Source organism: Neocloeon triangulifer, unplaced genomic scaffold (assembly GCF_031216515.1).
Source record: "Neocloeon triangulifer isolate White Clay Creek 2 clone unplaced genomic scaffold, ASM3121651v1 ptg000003l, whole genome shotgun sequence".
In the NCBI taxonomy this organism is placed as follows: domain Eukaryota; kingdom Metazoa; phylum Arthropoda; class Insecta; order Ephemeroptera; family Baetidae; genus Neocloeon; species Neocloeon triangulifer.
In genome coordinates, this window is record NW_026775546.1 from 11,939,216 (window position 1) to 11,965,797 (window position 26,582).

At 35.7% G+C, this 26,582-nt stretch overlaps 2 protein-coding genes across 4 annotated transcripts in view; both read right to left on the minus strand.

Moving 5' to 3' along the window:
- The window catches only part of LOC132193114 (protein Shroom-like), an 89,002-nt gene that overhangs the window by 28,001 nt on the left and 34,419 nt on the right, over positions 1 to 26,582 (minus strand). For 2 of the 3 annotated variants that reach the window (XM_059613510.1, XM_059613511.1), the window contains exon 4: positions 19,642 to 19,893. In XM_059613510.1, the coding sequence (XP_059469493.1) occupies positions 19,642 to 19,893 (252 nt within the window). Of the gene's footprint in view, positions 1 to 10,487; positions 10,791 to 19,641; positions 19,894 to 26,582 lie in introns of those variants that run through there. The other variant, XM_059613512.1, reaches the window with a different exon arrangement.
- LOC132193119 (galactoside alpha-(1,2)-fucosyltransferase 1-like) lies at positions 11,669 to 13,718 on the minus strand. The gene is made up of 3 exons (XM_059613523.1): positions 13,548 to 13,718; positions 12,531 to 13,066; positions 11,669 to 12,479 (listed from the first exon to the last, which is right to left on the minus strand). The coding sequence occupies exons 1-3, from the start codon at positions 13,648 to 13,650 to the stop codon at positions 12,186 to 12,188; spliced, it is 933 nt and encodes a 310-aa protein (XP_059469506.1). The 5' UTR covers positions 13,651 to 13,718; the 3' UTR covers positions 11,669 to 12,185.

Genomic DNA, 26,582 nt, shown 5'->3' on the forward strand with positions numbered 1-26,582 from the left:
GCGTCGCTGATTCATATTTTGAGACGAATTAATTATTGTTTAGTCACGTCGGCTAATTACAAGTGCTGCGCAATTAGACAAGTGAATAATTGTACGAATGTGTCACTTTATTTGCATATTTGTTGCGAAATGAGATTGGTGCTGAACGCTTTGAATAATTAATTAAACGCGCAGCCGAGTGGTTTCACTTTCGATCGGTTTCGACAAACAGCTGCTTCACGTGACGCAACATTTCGCGCTTTCAGATTCCAGCCGAGGAAGAAGAAGAGCCACCTGCATTTTGATTCCCTTTGTTTATTTGTTGATTTCGGGTTTGATTAATTTTAAAGTATTCTGCCACTTTTTGCAAAGCATGTCGTGGTTTTCTTCAGTTAAATTTTTTTTTATAAAAAATTGTGTTTTTTGTAAGAAAATTTCCATTTTATTATAAATAAATATTTTAAATATGCATGAACTTGAAATTCACCAACTTCAAACAACGTATAAATTTCCCAAAATGTTTAAAAAAAAATTGTTAAATATTTTTATTAATTATTCATTCATAGCTTGTAAAAATAAAAATCAAGAGAATTTTAAATAATTCTCTTAAGAATTCAATTACATATTCTAGATTGTGGGCTTTTTCATTCTATCTATTTTATAAAATAACCTAAAAATATCTTTTCAACATTAAATATAAGCAATGCTTTAATTTTGCACATTAGGAATTTCTAAAAAATTATTATACAGAGTTATTTTTGGACTTTCGTTGAAAGCGCAGCATAAATATAATAAAAAAAAGTGTCACCATAATTGAATCTTCGGACACAATGGCCTCGTGCGTTGCATTGTGCGCCGTTCCAATGGTCATTGGTCTTGTGAGTCTTTTCGGCGCTTTTCTGGCGAAAGGTTGAGAATCGTTGGGAAATGCCAAGGGCAGTTGCTTTTGGTTTGTTCAAAATAATGCACCGCTCCATTCTTCTTTTTTCTCGCGGGCGGCAAGGAAGGTTGTTGAATCGAAAACGTGTGTGACCTTTGGGAATCGAAGAGTGCATTTTTTTTACTCTCCAGAGAGAGAAATCTCATTTCGAAAACGGCCGCGCTAATCGATTTTGTGCGGTGGAATTATTTATTTGTGCGGTTGGACCGAGTGAGATGCGTCTATAATCGGACGGAATCAATCTCGAGGGAAACAATTAATCGGAACTTTTCCCTCGGCCAAAATAATAATCGAAAGGAAAAGTGTTGTTTGCACGCGTCGTGTTAAATTGTTTCGCGCCTTATCATGGATTAAATCGCTAAATGAGTGTTTCTAAAAATTGCTCAAGTCACGAAAAGTGCGAAGGATTAATAAATTTTCAGGAACACAGTCCAATATTGTTTCAATCTTGAGTAAAAATTTACAATTAGGAAACAAAAAGGATTTAAAAGTAAACCTTTTGAATAAAAAGTAACAAATATGTGTAACAATTTATATTGTTTTGAGATAAAGCAAATTTGTAACCTTTAGAAATTGGAAAAGAATTATTTCAATCTTCATTAAAAAGCAACGAAAAAAAATGTGATATTAGAAAAAAGCGAAATTTCATTTAAATTATTCTTCACCATCAGAGTAGAAAATTAGTATAAGTTGCAGTCTTTTTGAATCCTAAAACTGATTAATTGATAATAATTAAAAGATGCATTTAATAAATAACTTGGCCAATTATTCAAAAGAGGTTGAAAAATTTGTAATGCTGCAATTTAAAACCTTCTTATCTACTCAATTTAATGTAATTATTATTATTATTTTTGTAACTGAATATAAAAATTAAGTCAATTGTATGGTGTCTCACGATTTTTTACTTTCAACTCTTAGATAGGAATTCCGGCTGACCCTCTTTAACTCCTTTTCTTCTGTCATCAGCTGTTAATATATTATCCAAGTGACACACATGATGGTGGGTGCATTTAAAATTTAAAAGGGCACCGTCATCACTTTACTTTTTCCTGCACGGGGAAATCCCTCTGTCCGCGCCCCGTATCTAAGTGTCGTGTTTTCCAATGTATCGAGTTGGATATGTGCAAAGTTAAAAGGCGGGTCTCGGGTTCGGAGACAAAGCAGCGGTTCATTTATTGCTCTCTCTAGATTTGGAAAGGAAGTCGCCTTATACGTGTGCATTTTTATTTGCGCGTCTCCTCAAATGGAAGAAGCCGCAATAAAGTTGGCAGGCAACGTGCGAGTCGTCGGGGATTGTCACATTTATAATCGACCGGGGCTTCGGGTATATTTGTTGTGCAAGAAAGGAAGCGTTCAGTGTCGAAAAGAGACCACCCGAGAAACTGACACCTGCGCGGAAATTTCAAAAAAATAAATAAAATAAAATAAAAACCGGGGAATGACATTAAAAAGGAGTTTGAAAACAAATACGAAAATAAAAACCAAGGAATTACGACCCGGGTGTAACTTTTATTGCCACAAAATCTCTCCAGAATAGAAAAATTGGGCGATCTCACAGTCGGGGTTATGACAAATGATGACCAATAAAGTTTCACGTTTCCCGCGCTTTACTTCGGCCGTAAATCGAGGTGATTTATAGCGAAAAAACGGAATTGTTTGGCATGTAAATCAGTCGCCGTGCGAAATGTCTGCCAAAATGATGACCCCAGCCGCTCGCTCTCTCTGAATTTATTATTCAACGCTCACCAGACAAATTTGGACATGCTCTTCGCTGCGCCGAATCATCCATCACTTTCGCACAAAATCCATTTCATTTGAATAAATTAATGTATTCACATGAATGTAAAAAGTACAGTGAACTTGGCACATGCTCAATCCTGAGTCATCGCAACTCAACTTTTTTATATTTTTTGGATATTTAGAATTAAAATCATTTACAGAGAAGTTAAAATTCAACTCCATTTAATTTCGAGTTAATTTCCTTTTAAAATTTTTATAATGTTATTTTCCACCTAAATCGTTTATCGAAACAATTGATTCTCTCATTTGAAATTAAATTTTGCTTATAAATGAAAGGTAACAATAATTATAATTGTAATTGATAATAACAACATATAATAATCATGGTTTTTTTTCTATCAACAGCTAAAAATTTTCAAGACGATCATTTTTTCCCATCATATTTCATCTCTCATCTGTCATGCCTGTGCCCTTGTGGAATTCAGATGAAAGCCAGAGATTTCAGTTTCGCATTACGACGAGAGCTCTAATTTCCCACGCACGATCTGAATTTCAAGCGCCCTATTGAAGCTCAAAATTCCTTTCAGGTCGATTAGCGTTCGTGGCGTGAATTTGAATTCATATCTCTCAAGCGCTCGTTTTAATTTCCAGTCTGGCCATCAAGATCTCTGCAGTTTGTCAGCGCGGTATTTCATTTCAACAGCAGCAGCCCGTAACGATCACTGCACGAGAAGCACAAAACTCGAAATCACGTCGAGCTGCTTTTACTTGGGCGCAACGTGTAAAAGTAAATGAGAAAGAATGAATAATCAAGCCCCGCCTCGGCGAGAGAAAAATATATATAAATGTCTTTCTCTCTCTCTCCGGTCGTTGTATAACAATATAATAAAATCATATGTATGCCAGCAGTATTGCTTTCGGATTATAATAATAAAAAAAGAGACGCTGGAATTCGGAATGCATATTTATATTGCCACATGTTGCGGGAATATAATAAAAATTCATTGCCCTCCGGACAGATCAGCATTCATAAAAGAGCGATAGGTTGGGCAGAACATCGCGTTTTCCCCGTTTGATGGCCGAAAAAATATAATGTAACAATAAATTTTCAGAGAGATGTATGCGTGCAGAATCGCTAAGCATGTTGAAATTTGAAACTTTATGGCTCAAAAAAATTGCAAGTATGAAGGAAAAATTTTGTTCAAAAGCGTTTGCAGATAAAAAAAAAAAAATTCCACTAAAGAAAATTACAATTCAATTTCTTTTTTAATTTACTAAATATTTAAAATCAATTTAAAATTATTAATTTTTTGGTAGCAAATAAATGATTCGTTAAAAAAATTTCACTGCAGCTAAACTACTTTCCTAAAAAACCTTCTGTAATTACAATAAATTATAAAGTTCTAACCTTTTGGTGTTGCTTTATCCCAGGATAAATGACCTTTTGCTTGTAGCATCAGAGTAAAGAGTAAATGGCATAAATTTTCGAATCTTTTCACGCTCTGAAATACGTACAATTTTAATGCTTCTCCGAACACATATCTGAGCAAATTGAGCGTGCGACAAATTCAATAAATCGCTCGTAGAACACGACGTTACAAAGAAAAGAACTAGAGAGAGAGGGCGATAATTATACAAGCCGAGAAAAGTGTAATCCTGTTACCTGGGACGTTACATTTTTCTAGGCGCTCGGCCAGTCGCGCGAGGGCGTCTAGGCATTTGTACGTTTTCATTATAAATGAGCAGAATATACAACACGCGACGTCAACATGCACATTAAGTACAAATCCGTATCACTTAAGATATGTGCAGCTGCAGAAATGGAAACGAGTCTGCAGAGGGAACCATATCGAGACCGCATTATTCAGATCGACCAACAGGGGCGTGCTCAGCTTAAATTCCAATTATTAAACGAGGACAGAAAGTTTCCAATCTGCAGAAAAGAATATTAATTTTATAAGAAAAATTGGGTGATTTAATTGTAAATGAATTATTAACGTATTTGTAAAATTTTAGAGGGAAAAAATATTAATATTTTGCGATTTTTTTTAAGAAAAATAATTCTAATTTCCACTTGGTGTTGCCACTGCGCCAGATTTTCTGTGCGCTTCTACTCGGTCGACTTGCATCTGCATTCTCTGCTCAATTACGTTGATAAATGCGGCCTGAAATGAAAAACGCCCACCGCAGGCACATTCACGCGAGTTGAAGAGTGAGCGAGAGGAGCATAATGATAACTGTAAACACTCGCGAGCACATATGTCATCGTGTCAAAATAATCGCGGGCGAGATGCAGAGCATTATGTCGAGCGAAATGAAGTGGAAAAAGAGCGCGACTGAGTGATAGGTGTGTTTTTTTTTTCATCATGCAGTGTTTCGCACAAAGAGCGCCTAATGATATTATTGTACGAGAGTGGATCTCCATTTCTAAATTGGCTGGCCTCATTTTTCTTTACACAGAAGAATGCCCATTTCTTTTATTTGAATCGCCGCCGCCGCCGCTTAATGGCGTAAAAATACACACACACGACAAGGATGTTCTTTCTTTTCTTTCGTTTGGTAATATGTGTTAGGTCGAGCACGATTTTCTTCCATAAAAGGCCGTTCGTTATTCGAATTTCTGCACACATACTTTGAAGAATGTAAAAAGTGACCTGCGATTCTTTCACTCTGCAATCAACAAATATTAAGCTGACTGATGATGAATGGGAGCGAAAATTATAATACAGAAAACCGCTCGAAAATTGACCTCATTGAGCCTAATTTGAAGGTGAGATGATTCAGAAGTGGAAAGATTATAAAATTTAAAATAAATTTATACATTAATTTCATTTAAAAGAAAACAAAAAATTGCCGTTCATTCTTAAATATGAATTTTTAATCAGTGATTTTGAAGCAAATTGATTTTCATAAAAATTCATCAGTTCGGAATCAAATTTTTAGCTAACAATAAGAATAAAGTGTAAAAATTTATTTCGTTTAATACAAAAATTAAATTAAAATTTAAAATTGAAGTAATAAAAAAAAATCTACACTGAAATTTATATTTTTCAAATTTATAGCAAATTTTGAGCATTTATTTTTATTTCCAAAATAAATTCAATTTAAAATTTTACAAACGTTTATTATTAGTAACAATTTAGAATTTTTTTAATTTAATAATATCTCCAGAGAAAATTGAGACTAAAAAATTCCAAGATCATTGCTCATTTGAAATTTACAAAATATTTTGCCTGCGGCTGCCTTTTGATTTCTTGCTTACGTGATCTCAGCTGAGGAATTGCAAAAAGTCTCCACCTCCAACTTCGCAACCGACTTTTGAAAGACTTTGCAACCGTTCGGCCGGCTTGGCCAAAAACAATTATACTTTCTATTAACGATCCGATCACCCAATGCGCGTCACAAATCCGAATACAAAATCGTGCGATAACGAAACAATTACGTATCAATCACTCGAGCCACAACAAATAAAATAAAAAAGATTTTGGTCGAATAAATAGAAAAAAATCAAAGGGAATTTTCCCAACTCTCGAAACAGCAGATGGTCGTTTCGCAAAAGTCATTGTGTTGCGCCAGTTGGGAGTTAAAGAAAAAAAATTAAGTACACAAGTTTATGCAGGGCTGATGGAGAGGTGAATGGATTTTCAAGTACTCTGCACACACCTACGCGGCTAATACAGTTATTATTGAGTTATGTTCTCGGCGAGTGTGTTCACAAATCAATTCTTATCTGCTTTGAAAGTGGCCGGAGGGACCGAAATCAATTTTCCGAGGCGCAGAGTAATGAGACACGAATTTCCGTTGCTATTAATGTCAGACGCACGAAGTCCGAATGCTCATTAAGCATGAGACTAATTGATGTTCGTTTTATTAGCATAACTGGACTTTATTTTTTAATTTTTTGCTTGCCAGCACGAAGAAATATTATTTAATTGCTAATTGGTGTTTGCCGAGTGGAAAGAAAATAATAAAATCATCATTACATTACTGCGGCCATTAGTGTTTTTTTTAAGCAAATTTGTTTGCAGAAGTTCTCATGTTGCATTACTTGTATGTTTACTTTTCATTTTATTTCTGACCTAAATCAGAAACAGGAAACGCCAGTCAAAAATAAAATAAAAAAACGATGGGTGATTTTTCATTGGGCAAATTTTTCACACGACCTTTCATGAGAATTTTTACTGAGAATAAGTAAAAATTATTCACGGCGATGCTTTTGCATTTTATTATTTCATTCCCGCATTATTCAGGGTTATAAAAATAAATATAGAAATTTCAACACCAAAATCCAAATCATATGAACAATGAAAAAGGAAATCTGCATGATATTTATTATATTTATATTTATAAATATTTAAATTATAATTTAAATATTTATTTATTCAATTCAGAATTGAGGGGTAATTTGAACACTTCTAAAATATGTATTTTCAGTGAATGAAAAAAATTTAAAAATCTATTTGAAGATTAATTATTTCTACAATAGGTCCGAGAAATCAATAAAAATTTATCAAAAACATGGACTGTAATTTTTATTTTTTAATTTATATATTCATCAAGAAAAATGACTCCCTGGCAACAGTGGCACATGCAGCGTTATTATTATTATTTTTTGTTGATTTGAAAAGAGGTTAAAAGCCTAGACAAAGACAAATGAACGAATCTGGAGGTGAGAAATCCCCCCAGCCTCATTTTGTATTCACAGCTCGGCGTGTCACAAAATTAATTCTGGCGGACCGAAATCAACGCACGCTCGACCTTTCTTTCTCTCTTTCTTTCTTCTTCCACGAAATAACCCTTCCCCGCTGGTTCCACACACAGCCTGCCTCTGCGATAATAAATCAACCCACTAAATCTAATCTCCAGAGCAATAAAATGCAGTCAACTTGAGACTCGCTCTCGGTTTTTTTTTTGCTGCAGCGCCGGCTTCGTCGCCTTAAGAGTTCGAAATTTGCTCTCGTCCTATTTTTGTGCGGGTCAAATGTCAGGTGTGCAAATCAAAAAGAGGATTGCAGAGCAGAGACAGACCGGGATCGCTGCAGCCGGTGGCGTTTATTATCGGCCCGGCAGACTATTTGCCCCTTGGCCATTGCAAATCTATTTTCATCAGAGTCAAAATTAACTCTTTCGCGTACTCGAAGACAAAATAAGAGCCAGATTAATAAAAAAAATTACAAAAAATGTCATTATTTAATTATTTTGTAAAATTTTTTCTTAAATTTTAAATTTTTTGTCACGGTTGGAGTCAAAATAAACAATTAATCAAAATTGGCCAATTTTTTTATTAAATAAAATCGATTTTATTAATAAAAATTGCTTTCTTTCGTAAATACTTGTTTATTTGTGCAATTTTAAATTATTCAAATGTATTTGTGAGCAGATGCCAGACGCATTCCATGCTTTATGTTTCCTTTTAACGCTGCATAGTCTGATGACCGCAGAAAAGAAGTCATATTTAAGCTGATTGAAATATAAAAAGCCGCGGCTACTCTTTTCCCCGGCAATAAATCCACGGTGTACTTTCAGAAAAGGGCTTTCCTTGCCCATCAAAAGCGAAATAATGAGCGGTGGATTCCTCTTTGCCGTGCGATGGATGGCTTTTAAGACGAAAGAGTATGATGCATGGATAATGCGCCGCTTTAACACATTCCACGGGCTTGTTTTATCGCACGCACGTTCACTCCATTTCCACTCCACTCTATGCGGCACGTGGAATTTAAACAGTAAAAAAGTCCAATAAATATGAATATTAATTTTTGTTTATAAATTTTTAAATTTATTTAATTGAAATTAAATTTGATGATGAATTTTGCAAATAAAAATAGAGAACCAGGTGATTTTCCTTTTGAAATTTTAATTATTATTAGATTTTTAAAATTAGAACTTTTTCAACTTTTAAAACAATTTATTCAAATTAATCTGAGCTTTTTGTTCAATACATTTTCTTTTCCATTGTATTCAATTGGCAGGCTGGACGATTAATTATTTTCGCTCACCCAGTCAGCCAGCATCACTCATCGGCATTCATCGAATCTCCACTTCAATATTGAGAGGTGAAACAAAAGTTCATGAATAAAAAAAAATTTAAAAAATGTGGCACGCCGTTTGTGTGTTTGTCCATCGAGTCATTCTTAAATTCGGTTCGATGATGCATTTCTTCTGCTAATATTTGTGTGCCATTTATGTGTGCTTATTATTTTTATTTGAGACCGAAAAGATAATGTGCACGTTGGCGAGTGTGTAAAAACAAACATGATGCCATAACGACTGCGAGAAAGAGAGGATGATGACTTCGGATTCGGCGCTCACCTATTATTATTGTTATTACCAGCAGGGAGAGAAGACGAAGAAAAAGGTGAGGCGGTGGAAAAGAGAGATGTTTTATTATTTTTGGCGGAGCTCGATGAATTTTTTCCATTTGGCCAGATGCGAAAAATTATTCTCTTGCTTGGATTTCAAATCACCGGCGTAATTATAGCAATAATATGGGACGTGGTATTAAAAAATTGTTCAAATTTTGCAAATTATTCCATTAGAGGTGTAATTATTGAGTAATTTCAATATTTAATAATTAGGCGAGTGGCTAATCTGGCAAAAGAATTCACTAAGTATTTAAGATTTATTTATCAATTGAAATTATAATTGTAATTATCCTAAATTAAAAATTTGGAAAAAATTAAAAATTTAAATCTAGATTTTTTTAATTTTATAATTGATTAGTTTCAATTGTTTGATTATCCTTGTAAAATATCTCTCAACAATGGTTCATTGACTTATTTTGACCAATTTTGTTCACAGTAAATTTTTTTAAACTGTGAGGCATTGGCCTTTAAAAAATTCCAGTTGCAGTGAACAATAAGTTCTTTGCCCCTCGGTTGCTTTTGCTTTAATCCCGACAAATAATAAAAGAAGAGAGCTAATGAGCCCCGGTGGTGCTATAACAAAATGAAGCAGCTTTTGTTAGCGTAGATAAGCGCAAAAGTGCGGCCATAAAAATAAATAAAACGAGTATAGAGAGAGTGTTTTAACTCTTCTCTTACCTCAGTCTGCACCTTTTATTTTCCTCGGAAAGAATATCCCACAGGTGAATCATTTCCTGTCACGGCCGCGTCCTTTATTTATGTATTAGTTATTTCTCTCCTCATTACTCGAAAAACAAAAAGACGACTTGTGTGCCGAGTTCTTTTTCAGAGTGCGCGATTTTCCGTCTCATTGTTTGCGCTGCTAGTGCTTTTAAGTGAGTTTGTTTTAACGCGGAGAGTCAACACAGGCGCATAAAAGGTGTGGGCAGAGAGGTTTCTTGAGGCGGATTAAAAAAGTGACCGCTCTTGGCATAAATTGAGCAACATTCCAATATCCTTGAAATTCGGATACAATGAATAAAAAATTTTAAAAAATTGTATTCAACTAGAACAATTTGACGACTCAAAATTCAAATTATTAAAAAATAAACTAGAATTTTAATGGAAATTATTATTTTTTTAATTGTATTATTAAAATAAGTTAAATTTTTTTAAATTGAAGTTCTACAGAGAATTGTAATTTTCAGCACAAATTTTGTTCTAATAATTACAAAGATTTTTGTAAAAATTTAACCAAACATTTTTTTACTTTAAATTTTAAAACGGAGATCTCATTGGTGGAAATTCTCAAACATTCAGACTTGAAAATGATTGGTTTTGCCGACCCCTGCCATTTGCTTTCCAATTAAAATTCCTCCAGGCTCCTCCACCTTGCAAAGGTCGCGCACCAGTTTCGCACTCAATACGAAACAATAACAATCGGGCGGCGAACGAAATAATGCGAAAAAATTGCTCATCATTCTCACCTTTAGCGGCCGGCGAAAAAAATCCCATGCGCGATTCAATTCTTCTTCTTCTCCAGAGGATGAAAAAGCAAAGAAAGAAGAAGACGGGCAAAAAAAAAAACGGCACAATGGATTGGAATAAAAAAAAGTATCAAGGTCACTGCGGCGGGCTTTTGACTTTTCCGGGCGAAGAAAAAGTTCAAAGGTCACTTTGGGGGCACCGAACTGGCGCGTCCTGGCGAAGGGCCCTTTCTGTCTTGGGGGGCCGCCGGGGTCCGTTGGCGGAGAGGGAGACACGAGAGGACACTCCTTTCCCCTCCGAGTGCTTCGCACCGACTGCCTGTGCCTGCCCGAGCGAGCAAGAAATTCAAATGCGAAGGTGCGAGGTTGGCGAATCGCCCGTCGGCGGCGCCACCGCCTCACCTGCCGCCCTTTGCCCATTTCCCTGCTGCCGGCAAGGTTGCCCGAGGCAGGGTAGTGCCTGCCAAAGGGCAGCAAAGTCTCGTGCGATTTTTATATTGTTTCGCTCGTGGGAATCTTCTCGCATCGATGCGCCCGCGCCAATCTGTTATTCCCGCGGATGTGCGCGCACTTTTGTCTTCCTTTGCAGGCGAAAATAATTTTTTTGCACCGCTGGGTGCCTCGGCAGTTAAAAAATTCCTTCCAACACTTTTTGATTTAAATTTAAGCATTAAAAAAAAAATGAATTGAACAGAAAAAACAATTCTTGCACATTAACTAGTTTAATTTATAAGGCATTTTCCCCTGATATAATTGTTTTATTTTTTTAATACACTGATAAATTAAATTTGACAAATAAATTAATTTCGTTCTGATTCCAAATATGAATGACTAAAAACAACTTTTTTTATCCCTCTCACGAAAAAAGTATGAAAAATATGAGAATTTTTTAAAACTATTTTGTATTTTACAGTGATTTTATCTTTTGTAAGATTTAAATTTAGATAGAAACTTCAAGCATTTTATGATATATATTTTATTGACTTTTGTAGCGAAATCTATTCTTTAGAAATCAGAGCGTGCCTAACATAAATTTATCAGTTTTTCCACTTTTTCCATATCACAGCAGATAATTTAATTTTGTTCATAATTATTATATTTTTTTCTCTATTTTATGAAGGGAATGAAGCATGAAGCAATTTTTTACAATAAAAAGTAGTTTTATCACACCCATTGTTATTAAATATTTTATACAATTTAAAAAATTATAAAATATGGCAAACCAAATCTTTTGGATCGGAGCGAATGTACATTTGATACGTTAAAATTTGCAGTCAATCGACTTCCCATTTGTGATAAAAAAAATATGCTAAATTATAATTCAAAGGCTGTGGAAATGACGCCAGTCAGAATTATGTGTGCAAATAAGTTTATTTGTACACAAACATATATGTGCGTGATTATTTTTATAAATTTACTCAACATAAAATTCACCTACAGGAACACGCATTATGTAATACAATTTTTTTTGTATTGTTCCAAATTTGGAATTGAGTTTTGAAAAAAAAAATCCAAAATTTTTATGATTTATAAAAATAACATAATTATGATGTTCCTTCCATTTCTATATTGAACAAAAAATTAAGAAAAACTTTAACCAATTTTTGGCGGTGTTGATATTATACTTTATTAATCAATTGCTCACTTCATCTTCGGTTATGAAAGTTACTGTTTTAACCACTTATTTTGACTGTGGAGTTAAAATAAGGTCCAGTTTGCTTCTTGGGCCATAGTTTTTGTGAAAGATTTGTAGACGCCCAGCGAAACGGTATGCCCGTCAGACATAAACGCGCCCCAAAACCCGAAAGTGCCGTAGTCGACGATGGTGTGGTCGCGCATGCAGAGAAGGGCCAAATCGTGAGCAGGGCTACTGTTGGTCACCACCTTGACATCCTCAAAATGAAGGTTCTCTTCGCACCAACTGACGTCATCACTGACGACCAGAAATAGAATCGGACCTTTTACATTTTCGCGGTACCACTTCATTGCATTCTAAAATTAAATTTAATGAAAAAATATTAAAATATTATTTTTAATTGATACTTTGAAGAAAACATCATCAACCAGGGTGGTCTTCAAATAAAGGGGCAGGAATTCCTTGAAGTCGGTCCTTCGGACGTGAACCCCGACTAGAGTTTTTCCCTCACCGATTTTCGCAAAGGTCTCGTTGACCTGACGCACAATCTCCGGCTTGAAAGTGAATTCCAGTTTCAGCAGGTCTCGGTACATCAGGGCCGGCTCCAGGAACATTTCGTACCTGTGCAGGAGCATGTTGCGACCCTGGAAGCGAGACCTGGTTTCGGTCAAGGGCAAGATGCCGAGGGCGCTAATCGACTTATTGTAGTCGAGTTGCAGGTCGCAGTGCCCGATCTCCTCCAGGGTGGGCAGACTCAGGTTGCCGAAGGTGCGACTCAGGGTGGTCTTAAGGGAGCGAGGGACAAAGCCAGGGCGGCCCATTAATCTGGCGACGCTCCACACGGCCGCATACTCCCAGATTTTGTTTCCGAGCCGACCGCCGTCCTCGATGGTTACTATTGGCGTCTCAGGACAGGGATAAAGGCCACCCTGGATGGCTTTGTCTATGCATTGCAGTCATTAATTTTAAGATTGAAAGAAAAAAAAAGATTGTAAGTTAGGATGTTGGATGACACCAAAAATTGAAACTAGGCATTTTTGCTGTTCTGTTTTGATTAAATTTTCAAAAATTATATTTAATATAATGTGGACAAATGAGGTATTTTAATGCATGATAATTCATCTTAATTTTGTTTTTCCTCAGGTTATTAAATTAAATATGTCCATGGACTCCATGGTGAGAAAACTTGCAAAAAATAATAATGATTTTAAGAAAACAATTTGTTATATAAGATTGAATTTAAGTAATTTTTAAATAATTGCAAAGAACAAAGTATATTTCTTGCTTAAAATGTAGTTTACCAATTATTTATGTGATATTTGTAATAATTTTTTAAAAACAATATTAGTCCCTGCTTTGAATTTTAAATTTTGTAATCTTATAAATTTTAGTATTCCCAGAGGAAATTTTAAATAAAGTCTTACCTTTTGGCAGGAAAAAAGTGGTAGTATAGTTCATAAGGTAAAAGTTGCTGGCGACCAGCAAAATCACACTAGTAATGACTATTGCAAAAACTTTTCCTGTCATTTCTGAAAAGTGTTAATGAAGTTAGCTGCAACTTCACATATTTGTCATATCTGTCGATGCACGTTCGAGTGACGCCGCTCGTTTGAGTGAAATTATTGTATTGCACAATGCACAATTGCACGTTCAAGCTTTCAAGCGTTGAAACAATCAATTCAGTTCACTGCAAGTCCATAATTTTCAATATATGAACGTTAATAGGATTTAAATATTCTTCTGTATCAATTACTATGAAAATTACATGTTTCTAACCTTTTCACACGACTTTTTCAAAATATGCAAAAATAATATATTTTTGTATCACAGAAAAATATACTCTTGTCACTTCTAGTGTGAAGTGCGAAACCGTGAACTTGATGTACGAAACACATCTGACATTTGACAAGAGAATAAACGCGTGACATCTCTTTCATTGAGAAGTCAGTTATTTGATAAAAGAAATTATACTCATATGACTTTTTCTCAATAAAACTCAGGCGTACTGTTGTTAATGCCAAATCAGAGCTGTCGTAATTTTTAAAACAAAAATGATATTTAAGTATCTCTCCAATTTAATTTTATTTGACTTACAATTAAATAGAATTAGATAAGATTCGCTACAAAGTTTTAAAAATGATTAAAATTAAAAAAAAAAATCATGAGATTGAGGAAGTTGGCTGTGGATTAGAATCATCTCTGACAGACAAAGATCTGCAAAAGTGAACGTTTGTGTTTCTAAAATATAATTAATTGAAAAAATTAATAACTCAAAATTTTCAATTTAATTTTTCTTAAAATGAAAAGAGTGATCAAGGAAATGGCTTGGTTGTAAAATTCCTGAAATGCTGATTGTCCGGCTCTTGAACTGTAAAACTGCTCCTTGATTGTTTGCATTTTTGTGTCCGCGCGCAGTTTGTACAAACAACCTCCCGTTTTTGATTTCTCGGTAAAAATGCCGAGGTGTGTATGAAACAAGTAGTGGAAAAACTCGTCGTCGCCGAAGAGCTGCCTTGAGAGCAATCTCGAAAATAATTCCGAGTTAATGAACCGAAATTAAAATCAACCTTGCTTGTTCTGAGCGGGGAGAGAAAAAATTACTCCGGCGGTCGAGTTTTTCGTCTCTCTTCTTTTTGCCCAATGGTTCATAGTAAATTACTATCAACAAATTATTATTAATTGCGCGCGCCACTGCTCGATCCGAATGAATTCGATTTTAATTATATTTGCGGCTCCTCCAAAGCAGTAACTTCTGCGAATCGCCAGCTTTAATTGAGCGACCGCACAAAAGTGATAAGGCGAACGAAATAATAAATGAGCTGACGATTAATTAGCTTAATTGCCCGAGAGAAACGAAAAGGAGTAACCAAAGAAAGATTGCTTCGATTTGAGTTCAATTAAACAAATAGTTATTTAAAATAAAAGCTGATTAAGAGACAAAAAAATCGATTGGTTTTATTGACCTTGCAAAAGTTCATTGACTTATTTAAATAATTTGTATTGAAACTTGAAACAGATGTTTTTAAATTTTAAGTTTGTAATTTTTCTTCTACATTTTTGTTGTAAAGACATGGAATTATTCAAAAATTAAAATTAATTTAATTTTAAAAACCTTTTCTTTAAATTTCTGATTGATATGAGTTTTGAAAAATGGCTCCTTTAAAAAGAAGCTTTTTGAAATGAGAATTGTAAAGAAAAATGAGTGTTTATTTTTACAAATTCAACATTATTTTCTAAGCGACTTGAACGCACGATTTTCCTCTGCATTGTTGTCTTTGAACTCTGTGGTTAGAAAACGTAACTTTCGACGGGTCAAATTCCTGCCTGGTTATGAAAATATGCGTGTTATCTCTTTATGGAAGTGATATTATGAGAGTTTCGTCGCTCACACAAAAGTGTCGCGTTTCACGATTCCAAGAGTTTTGTTTCCGCTGCCGAGGAGCGCGCGCGCCAACCAGAGCCCGAAAAACGAAAAGCATTATTTATTTATTTTATACCTTTGTGAATTCAAGCGAGCAGAGAGATGGAATCGTGAAGTCGTGTCTGCCTTAGAGTGTGTGTGGGTGCCTTAGCATTTGAACTCGAATCGCCGGTCAGGATCGTCCGACGAGTCTCGCCCGCCGACGACCTTTCTTTCCCGTTCCTTCTTTGCATGCGAGAGACAGAGATGCTCACTCTTGAAAGACGATACCTTTTACACAACCGCACTCGCTCATTTTTTTTCTACACGAATTCACGCAACTTTGGAAGTGTATCGGGTTATAGGAAGAAATAAATAAATATGCACAAACATGTGAAAGTTTTTAATTTCTGACAAGGGAACATATTTTAGGTGACTGACTGCGATTTTGATCAAATTTGGCATGTCAATTAGGATCCTGAAGTAGAGTCCAGAATTAAATTATGAGCTGCTGAAATGCATTTTTCACCCCCCAAAAGAAGGTTTAAAGTTTGCCATTAAAATAGATGATGACATTACTTATTATCTCAAATTTGGTACCAAATTGTGGTACCACAGTGTGGGAGCAAATTGTGGTACCACAGTGTGGGAGCAAATTGTGGTACCACAGTGTGGAAGCAAATTGTGGTACCACAGTGTTGTAGCAAATTGTGGTACCACAGTGTTGTAGCAAATTGTGTTACCACAGTGTGGGAGCAAATTGTGGTACCACAGTGTTGTAGCAAATTGTGGTACCACAGTGTGGTAGCAAATTGTGGTACCACAGTGTGGTAGCAAATTGTGGTACCACAGTGTGGGAGCAAATTGTGGTACCACAGTGTGGTAGCAAATTGTGGTACCACAGTGTGGTAGCAAATTGTGGTACCACAGTGTGGTAGCAAATTGTGGTACCACAGTGTTGTAGCAAATTGTGGTACCACAGTGTTGTAGCAAATTGTGGTACCACAGTGTGGTAGCAAATTGTGGTACCACAGTGTGGTAGCAAATTGTGGTACCACAGTGTGGTAGCAAATTGTGGTACCACAGTGTGGTAGCAAATTGTGGTACCACAGTGTGGGAGCAAATTGTGGTACCACAGTGTGGGAGCAAATTGTGGTACCACAGTGTGGTAGCAAATTGTGGTACCACAGTGTGGTAGCAAATTGTGGTACCACAGTGTGGTAGCAAATTGTGGTACCACAGTGTGGTAGCAAATTGTGGTACCACAGTGTGGTAGCAAATTGTGGTACCACAGTGTGGTAGCAAATTGTGGTACCACAGTGTGGTAGCAAATTGTGGTACCACAGTGTGGTAGCAAATTGTGGTACCACAGTGTGGTAGCAAATTGTGGTACCACAGTGTGGGAGCAAATTGTGGTACCACAGTGTGGGAGCAAATTGTGGTACCACAGTGTGGGAGCAAATTGTGGTACCACAGTGTGGGAGCAAATTGTGGTACCACAGTGTGGGAGCAAATTGTGGTACCACAGTGTGGGAGCTAATTGTGGTACCACAGTGTGGTAGCAAATTGTGGTACCACAGTGTGGGAGCAAATTGTGGTACCACATTGTGGGAGAAAATTGTGGTACCACAGTGTTGGAGCAAATTGTGGTAACACAGTGTGGGAGCAAATTGTGGTACCACAGTGTGGTAGCAAATTGTGGTACCAAAATGAGTTTGAGTTTGCCTTTAGAATAGATGATCAAATTATTTATTATCTCAAATTTGGTACCACAATGTGGTTTTTTTACCCCTACAGAAGGGTTAAGTTTGTCATTAATATAGATGATGAAATTATTTATTATCTATTTTAATGGCAAACTCTAACCCTTCTGTAGGGGTGAAAAATGCATTTCAGCAGCTAATAATTTATATCTGGACTCTGCTAGAGAATCCTAATCGACATTCCATATTTGATCAAAATCGCAGTTATATGCACCTAAAAATGTTCCCTTGTGAGTATAGTTTCAAATTTCATTCAAGTTTTCGAAAAGGAACAAAATTATTTTTTAATATTTTTTTTAAGGTTCATGAGAAGTTTGCTGAAAAATTAATTAATTTTCAAACGAAATTAATTTAATAATTATTGAAGTATATTTTATTGAAGATGAATTAATTTTGCCGGAAAATTATATTAATGAAAGTTCAGCATATTTTGTTATTATTATTATTGTTGTATATATTTAATATTTTTGCACACTTTCAAATTTTCTGTTGCCTCAACTGTTGTTCAAATTTAGATAAACGATCGGCCTCAGCTCGCTTGACAGTCTTTATTTCATTCTTTATCTCGCAGCCATTAGTCACAGACTCCACATAAAATCTGCAACCGATTGTCCTCTCGTTTTTCTTTCTTTTGATTTTTTTTGTCGCTCGCATTAAGCGATAATTGACCGGAAAGAAATGCCGCGCGAAATTGCGTTAACGGCTGTGTTTGTTTGCTTTCATTGTCCCTTGTTTTCCTCTGTATGGCTCGACCCAATATATCCGCCCTGATTCAGGTCGATACGTCAATATTGAAAAATGATGTAAAAATGTGTAGGGAGTTATTGTTTGCAATTTCAGCGGCCTTGGTTCGCTTTTAAAGCAACAACAAACAATAAAGCTTGTTTTTCCTTGACTTAAATTCGGTTTCAAATATTGGCTCTCGAAGAGTTCAGTTTCAATTGGAAATGAAAATAAGAATTTCCATCTCTAATTTTTTTCCAATTAAATTACAATTCTAAGGCATATTAAAATATTTATTATTATGATTATTATGTTATAAAATAAATAAACTTTCATTTAACAAAATCAAAAAATTTTACAAAGCGACAGACAAGATGCCGGCATTATTTTTCATATTCCTCCCTTGGGGTCTCTAATGCACATTTTCTGTCAGCAATTACATGCATGAATTATTGAAACCATATGTGCATAATGTTTAATGCATGTACTCGCAGCAAACGAGCGTGCATGTATATTTATTTTCCACTTCTCTCGTGGCGAGTTATGCGCCATTAATAATTAATCGAGCTTCTCTTCTCGCAGGCAGGCGTCGCCGAACGAGTGAGAGAGAAAGATGGTGCGTTATTTCTCCTAATCTCGGCTGCATCTCTAATGGACTTTCAGTGTTAATCCCCGAGCGTAATGAAATTCCATTCAAATTTCCACACAGCCCCGAGGAGAAAGCAAGCAAGAAGCATCTCTGCAGCGCGCCGAGCATACGGACCCGTCCGGAAAATATAATATAGGCCTCCACTTTCTCAAAAAAATGTTCTTTGATCAGTTTCAAAAAAGTCTATTCAAATTAGAGCAAATTAAATTTTTTCAAACACAATTGGATCTTCTTTAAATTTCTACTAAAATAAATTTAGTACAAAAAAATCAGGAAATAATCTTTAAATTTTTAAGCATAAATTATTAATTTTTTTTTGTAATGATTTTTCATCGCATTCCTGCTGAGGTCGTGATGTGCTTTTAAAATTGGTGGGCACAGAATTTGCGAGCTGGGCCGGCCCTCACGACGGCCCTGGTCATATTGCGCCGATCAATAATAATGATGCAAAGCAACAATTAATGCTCGTGGCCGGGTTGACGCGTGACTAGATCATCATCCGATGGGAGATAAACGCTCTCCTTTATGCTGTTCCAGTTTCGGATTCGCACGACTTCGATCGCAGATATTGATTGCGCCTCGAAAAGAATCCGTAAAGCAAACTCGCGGCGAGGGATGGATCGGAGGAGAGCAAATTATCTCGGTACAGCTACGGCCATTATCGTGAAAAGGAAAATACAATATATAATAATCCCTCCTCCGATTGTAATAATGAACGTATTCGGGCCCGATCGTGCGAATGGGAAGTACAGTTCGTTTGTTGCTAATTAAAGGTTTCGATATGCCACACTTCTTTTGAAAGGGCTCGCCAGGCTCGACCTTCCTTGCAAATGCATGTGTTCAATTCAGTCTGAATTTTTATAAAATTACTTCGTGATAAGAAAATAAACTTTAATTTTTGCTTAGTTTAAAATGAAATAAATATTTGAATAATTATCAATTATTTTATGGATTTAAATTAAAGGTAAAATTTGTGTACTCACATTGCGTTCGAAGATGATTTCTCCACCTTCTCGTTGAAACTGTAGCGTCGCCTGTCTTTGTTCTTGGACCGTTTCCTCAACCCTTTACCCTCGCTGTGGTAAACAGGGTTGGCCCGGTTCAGGCCCTCATCGGTGCCATTCGAGCTGGTTGTTGAGTTGTTGGCGCCGCTCGAGTGGTTGCTGCTGCCGAGGCCACGCAGCCACCGACCCAGAGGATTGGACGAGGCTGCAGGCGGAGGCGTCGATTCAGAACTGTCAACATAAAATTAATCAAAATTTGCATTAAATTCTCACATTTGTCGCATTAATTCATTTTTTCAATTTTAATCAGTTTTGTCCTTGTGATGCCTTTCAATTAATTTATTTCTTAAATTATTTTTTTTTAAATAAGTCAAAAGTAAATAAAGAGGCCAATAAATTTGTAATTTAATTAATTTTCACAATTTTATGTGTTTTTCTCCGACATTTTATTGTGTTTTAATGCAAAATCGACCTACTTGTGTGTTTGTTAATGTTAAGTTTAATTTGCAATCTGTTTCCAAGTTGCAATAAGCAATTACTCGCACATTAAAAAACCCCACGTAAATATTTTTATCACCCGAGCATCTCCTGCACTGCAGACGTGACTCGGGCGTTAAAACGCATACATATAATATAATCCAATAATAAAAAGATACGTTCGTCTGAAAATTTACGACCGCCGAGATATCAATCAAGCGGAAAACGCGCGTTTTCGAATCTTGGCAATCTGCTGCGAGATAAAGCTAATTAGCATAAAATTTATAATCCAACTTGACGTCAAAACTCATGCAGTTGATTCAAGTGCATAATTTATACGACTGAAGAACGTATCATTCGCCACAATTAGTGCAATTTTATGCTTGACACTCGAGGATGTTGCTAGGTAATCTAGGCTGCGAGTAAAAACAGCTGCGATTTATTTCAGAGAGAGTAATTTTATACTTCTTCAGGGATTAATACTTTGTCTGAGCGAAATGCAAGGGGAGCGTCAAATTTTCAGCGAGAGGTGTAATTTTGGTCGTTTTGGGGACAGAAAATTTACTCCTGCGAACATGAGACGTTGTATTGGGTGACAAAGAAAAAGACCACCTACGGGTGAGACGTTTTACTTGAGAAAATTGAAGTCAAGCAAGTAAATTAAATAAAAATTAATATACTATAAATAGCTTTATAGTTTTAGTAAAAAATAAATTTTTCAAAATTTTGTTTAACAATTTAAATTTAAAGTTAAAATTATAATATATATTTAATTTTTTTCTACAAGATTGTTCATGGATGAGTGATTTTTTAATTTAATCAACATTAGTTTTGGTTGAAAGAATTTAATTGAAATTAATAAGGTGATTTTAGATCATTTTAAAACCTAGATTTAAATTTTAATTAATGCTAATTTTACTAATTATTAAAGGACAGTTGAAATGCAAGTTTAAAAATGATAATTACAAACAAGAATTTTTAACTCTTGCAAAGGATTTTTGCAATTTTATTGCTCGAAATTATTGAAAAATGCTTAAAAAAGGAACAAAAGATTATTGAGAAAGTAAAATAATGTTGATTAGAATTTTCTTCGGCCAATCGTGTACATGCAATCGTGGACCACCCTTTAGCGAGTCGTTGTCACGCCGAGAAACAATATCCTTTTTCTCTGCTGGCTGCTTTTGTTGTCATTTGCATTTAGTGCATTCCAGGTCGCGCGCGAGCAGAGTGCATTCCTCGCGATAAATCAAATGCACTTTACATTTGTCCAGCGGCCAAAGTCCCTTTTCTAGCGGAAGCTGCGCATTCTTTTTCACACTCACTCGCATAAAGAATGAAACGCGATAATCTGCAGCATTTGATTCGCTGCTCGAAAACGCGCCCGACCGTTAAATATCACAAGAAAGGAGATAAATACAAATAATTGTGAATGCAGCAGCTTCACACTTTGGGTGGCATTCAGATGATAATCGCATCTCTCTGGTGAAAAATCCACGAGACAAACGTCATGGTTGGTGAACGGTAAAAAATATATATTTCACGCCGCGCGCGGATCAAAATTCCAGCAACAATAAAATTCGTTTTACGCGCGAAAGGAGCAAAACGAGACATTTCACAATTCTTAACTCGCCTTTGTTTTTCCATCAAGTGGCGCCAGACGAAGGAATGCGCCGAGATTAAATACAAAAAGATGCTTTGGATATATTTGCGGGCGAATAAGAGGTGACCCCGAAGGTCAGACAATCAAAACATGGGCGCTGGTTCAAAATTGAAAAATCGGTGTCCTTAAAGGCTTACGAATTCTTCCGTTTTCCTCTTTTGTTTGAAGATCAAAGGATTATGCAAACCGTTTGAATTTTGATAATCAGCTTTCAGAAAATTTCAATAAATTTAACCAGTGTTTTATCCTCGTTGAATTTATACTTTTATTCAAGAATGTGATATAAAAAAAGGTTAAGTGCACAAAATTAAAAAAAAATCACTTCTTAAACAGAAATATTTAGAGGCCTTCAACATTTTTAAATTTCCAAGTTTTTTATGATAGTTGAAATAATTTTTAATAAGCATCTTATTGACAACTCATTTTCTTAACACTTTTGGTGTGAAATTTTTATGAACAATAATTTTAAATTCACTGTAAAAATAAACAAACTACAAAAAAAAATCACATTTCTTCAACTAAAAATCTGAAAAAATTGCAATTTGAAATAAATTTTATAAATTTTTATATTTTACAACAATTTCGATGAAATTTGGCAGTTTCACCACCATTAACAAAATAACATTTTATTTCTTTCGAGCCCAATCGGAATAAAATTATTTTCAGCCGTTTCAGTTTTGCGAGTGAGTTGCAAAGCGAGTTTGAATTTGGTGCGCCTTGGGGCGAGTTTGGCATCGCTGGACGTTTTTCTTTCTTTTTTCTCATTCAAGGAGCGCCGCTGATTGTAATTCAAGAGGTAAAAATGCGCCCGCGTTTTTCCAGCAGCATCAGATCGCCGCGAATGATTAATAACGCTGCGTGGTGCGCTTCTTGTTCCAGCGGTACAATTACAAGCAAGGCCACGCCATATTGTAATTATTCTTGAATGCAAATCGGCCGACGTCTCCCTTTTTGTCTTTCCTTTTTGCAGCAGCAGCAGCGCAGGAAAGGCAGAAAAGACAAAAGCTCTCTCTCGGCGGCGATTCAGACTTCAGACGCTCCATGCAAAGTGGTTTTCCTTCAAGTCGCGCAAAATAATTCGATTCCTGGCCCGTTCGACTCCCAAGTCTGTGGAAAATTATTTCCAGAGAGACTGAAAAAGTTAACACAATGAATAATGATTCATTTAATTGGTGTTAAAGTAAAAAAAAGAGGCGACTTAAAAGGCTCAATTTTAGTTCCGAAAGTCCTTCAGGTCTTCTTTTATCAAGTTAATTTTTCAAATTGTGTGAAAAAAAAATTGGAAAACTTTAAAAATCTTAAAACCATTTTTGTTACAAAACTTAATTTTTATAAGTTATATCAAAATTAGATTTTTAATTAAAAATATACAAAATAAATATTTGTTTCAAGTTTGTGATGCAATTTTGACTAATTGTAAATATTGTAGAACAATGAACATAAAATCGGAAAAAAAACTTGAAAAGTCATTTTATTTTATTTTTATCAAATCTTTGCATCATTGGGGGTTAATTTAAACCAAGTGAAGCCCTCATGGAAACTGACATTAAAAAAATTTAAAATTATTGGTGATTGACCCCTAAAAAAATCCGCTTATTGAAAATGAAAACCAGCTCGGAGAATAAATACCGGTTGCGCGTCGATTGTAATTTTTGATTTCCATCAGATTTGTATCTGTGCTGCGGCAAACGTTTTCGATTTTAATCTGCTGGACCAAACAAAGGCTCTCCTCTTACACAAAATTGGCCCAAAGTTGTTGTTTGGAAAGCACCAGTCGTTGGGCTAATTATGGTAATTACGGGGCCGGGTTGCTGATGATTTCATTCCGATACCGCCGCGCAGTTCTTCCTTTGCAGAGACCGACCTTCGAAAACTAGTCGTCGGTCTAGAGCAGAAATTGATATTTCGGGCAACACCACATATACGCACATTATAAAAGCTAAACACGATCATAATAATATGACGAACCGGCGCGATGGTGTTTATTTTGTGGCGCAGCGCTTTTTATTTTGTGTAAAACGAGCGGAGTTGATCGAGTTACGAGAGGCAAAACCATAAAAATTGCTGGTTTTATTTTTTATACTTTTTTCGCGTTAATTCTCTTTACTTTACAGGCTTGTAAACCGCGAGAGATAGATGAAGTAACGTTCGCTGCTCCTCTCAAGAAGGCATGCACGATTTTAACGCTTTTATGGCGGTGCGATTTTCAAAGTGATTATTTTTAGAAAATGGCAATATTCTTTACCAGTGATTAACTAAAAAATGATTACTTGAAGAGCTTCAAAAGAAATAAGCTCATGCAAAGCGATGAATTTTAGACGAAGAAAAGTGAAGCTAGAAGGGAAAATGCAAATTTTTAAGATTTTATTATGCTTTTTATTAAAAAATATTTTAATTCTCCAAATTATTGTTAGTGTGCGTGTGTGTTTCTATTCTAATTACTATAGTGTTTTGTTTGTGGTGTAAAATGTAAAGCAGTAGTTTCCAGGTTTAATTTAAAAAATTTATAATCATTGAAAAATTAATTTCCTAGTTATAGTAAAAAATTACAAATTCATGGAAATGTTGCAAGTTGGAAATAAAAACTTCTTTATAGGGTGTCTCCATTGTTAAAAAAAAAAACAGATTTCATAACTTTTACGAATTTATATTTTGGAGAAATATTAGATGAAAAATGAGAACTAATGGAAATAATTGAATCGATTGGTTTCGTTTATAATCATTTTTGTAGTCATTTGTAGTGAATAAATTTCATGATTTAATATTTTGCACTAAATGATAAATTCCAATTTTGAAAAGTGACTTTAATTAATAAAATAATCTGCCAAATTGTAAATAACAAATAAAGCAAAATCTATTTCCAGATCTGATATTTTTTTGACATGATCACTTATTTCTTGTCTGTCAAAAAATGACCGTCATTCGGCGTGTGTTCGAGGAAATCAAGAATTTTGTCAAACAACGATGACATGAACGAAAACCAGTTAGTGACTGGAAACACATCACGACTGCTCGCATTGGCACAAGAGGTATAAAAACGTTTCCTGCGAGCACATCTGTCGCCGAATCGGCGCAAAAAGAGCGAAGAATGAAATGAAATTCTCCGGTCGATTCGAACAAACCTAAAGTGGGTTTAAGTTAAAGGGCCGGAGAGTGGCGGCGGCGGCGGTGGTGGCGGCGGTGCTTGCTCCCAGCGCCCGCATCAAGGCCAACCACTCGTTTTTTGTGAGCGCCGCAACTACATACATACGTACTCGACGCTTCATGAGCTGCTTGCTTTTCGCCGGCCGGCGTTGCCTTCGCGGAATTTCAATTTTTCCACCTTTGGCAGTTTCACAGTCGTAAACAGGTGCTTTTAATTAGGACTGGGCAATTAACAGGCCAACAAACCCCCATTCATGATGCTGCCGGCCAAAAACAAAATCCTCGCCATTTAAAAGAGATTATTCTTTAAATATTTGAATTCGTCCAGTTGAACAAACAAGCAAACAAATCCAGAACGAAAGTGAGTTTGTGTTTGCTCGCGAGAAAAACTCTTAACGTTTAGCACGAGAAGAAGGAGCTCGGGCCTGTCAGACGCGAAGAGCAAACACACGACTTGTTAATCAGCGATTAAAAGTCTGCTTCGTTAGTCTTACGGGCGACCCTCCCAGTTCGAGGGACGAGTAACCTTGTGGTGTATTTACAACATTAAGCCAACTTCGCTTTCAATTCAGCGGAATAATTTAATATTTACATGGGCAGGGATTAAAAAATTCGTCCTAAGAGCAAATTAAAATGGAATTTATGATGATTTAAATTTAAAGTCCGGGTTTTCTTGATTGGTTTTGTGAGTTTAAGAAAAAAAACAATATCCTGCTCTTCATGTTTCGGCTGCGGACTGTTGCCATAATTCATGAGATGTGAAATCATTTTGAAAAAAAAAAATTTCCAATAATTTACGTGAAAAACTGTTTAAAGATTAAAATTTTACAAGAAATTTGACAATTTGTTACGAAAATTATTTCAAGTAAATAAATTTTAATGATAATTTAGTTCTGAAGATTATTTATAACAGATAAAATGCATTTAAATATTTCAAATATTTGTCTTTTCCAAATAAATTTTCAAACAAAATTAAATTGGCAAGGTGGCGAAAAAATTATTTATGTGTGTGGACCGCCGACTGAAGTAATATTGCTTGAATTCGAGCTCCACCTTAATATTTATAGGTGGCACCGGCAGCGGCTTCTGGGTTACGCGGCAGGCAAAGTGAAACACACGCAAGCTGTGCGGGTTGCAAACATTCCACTTTTGCAGGAGTTGAAATCGCCAATGAAGAAAAATAATTACAACAAATTAAATACATTAATGTTGCCTATTCTAAAAGTTGTTTATTTTGTGGTCAGAATGCAAAATTAACATTGGTCTATGGTTAAAAAGACATAAAAATTCAAATCAATGGAACGCCGGCAGCTTTAACAACTCTCAATTTTCAGCTCGGGTAATTACAGGGCAAAAATTCAATACGAAATTGGCTGGCGAGACGAATTAATCCGCAAACGTCGAAAGAAGATGTGTTCGCTTTCATCCGGCCACGCAACTTGTACTTTTTTTTAACTACTCATTAAACCTGGCGAATTAAAATACCGGATTAGAGTTTGGTGCGCGGCCAAACCGGTTGGGGAAATATGAAATCTGAATATTGACCTCTGCACGCGAGGCAGCGCCATTGTGCGAGAGGAGCGAGTAATGACCAGCAACTCCGCCCTGAGACGCTTAATGGCCCCTAATGCATGACGTC

Bases quoted from the DNA above. Each gene is read 5' to 3' on its own strand.
- LOC132193119 (XM_059613523.1), bottom strand. From the start codon at position 13,650: ATGACAGGAAAAGTTTTTGCAATAGTCATTACTAGTGTGATTTTGCTG. The intron at 13,067-13,547 runs GTAAGACTTTAT...TGCAATGCATAG, and splicing joins CACTTTTTTCCTGCCAAAAG to ACAAAGCCATCCAGGGTGGC. The intron at 12,480-12,530 runs GTATCAATTAAA...ATTTAATTTTAG, and splicing joins TTGATGATGTTTTCTTCAAA to AATGCAATGAAGTGGTACCG.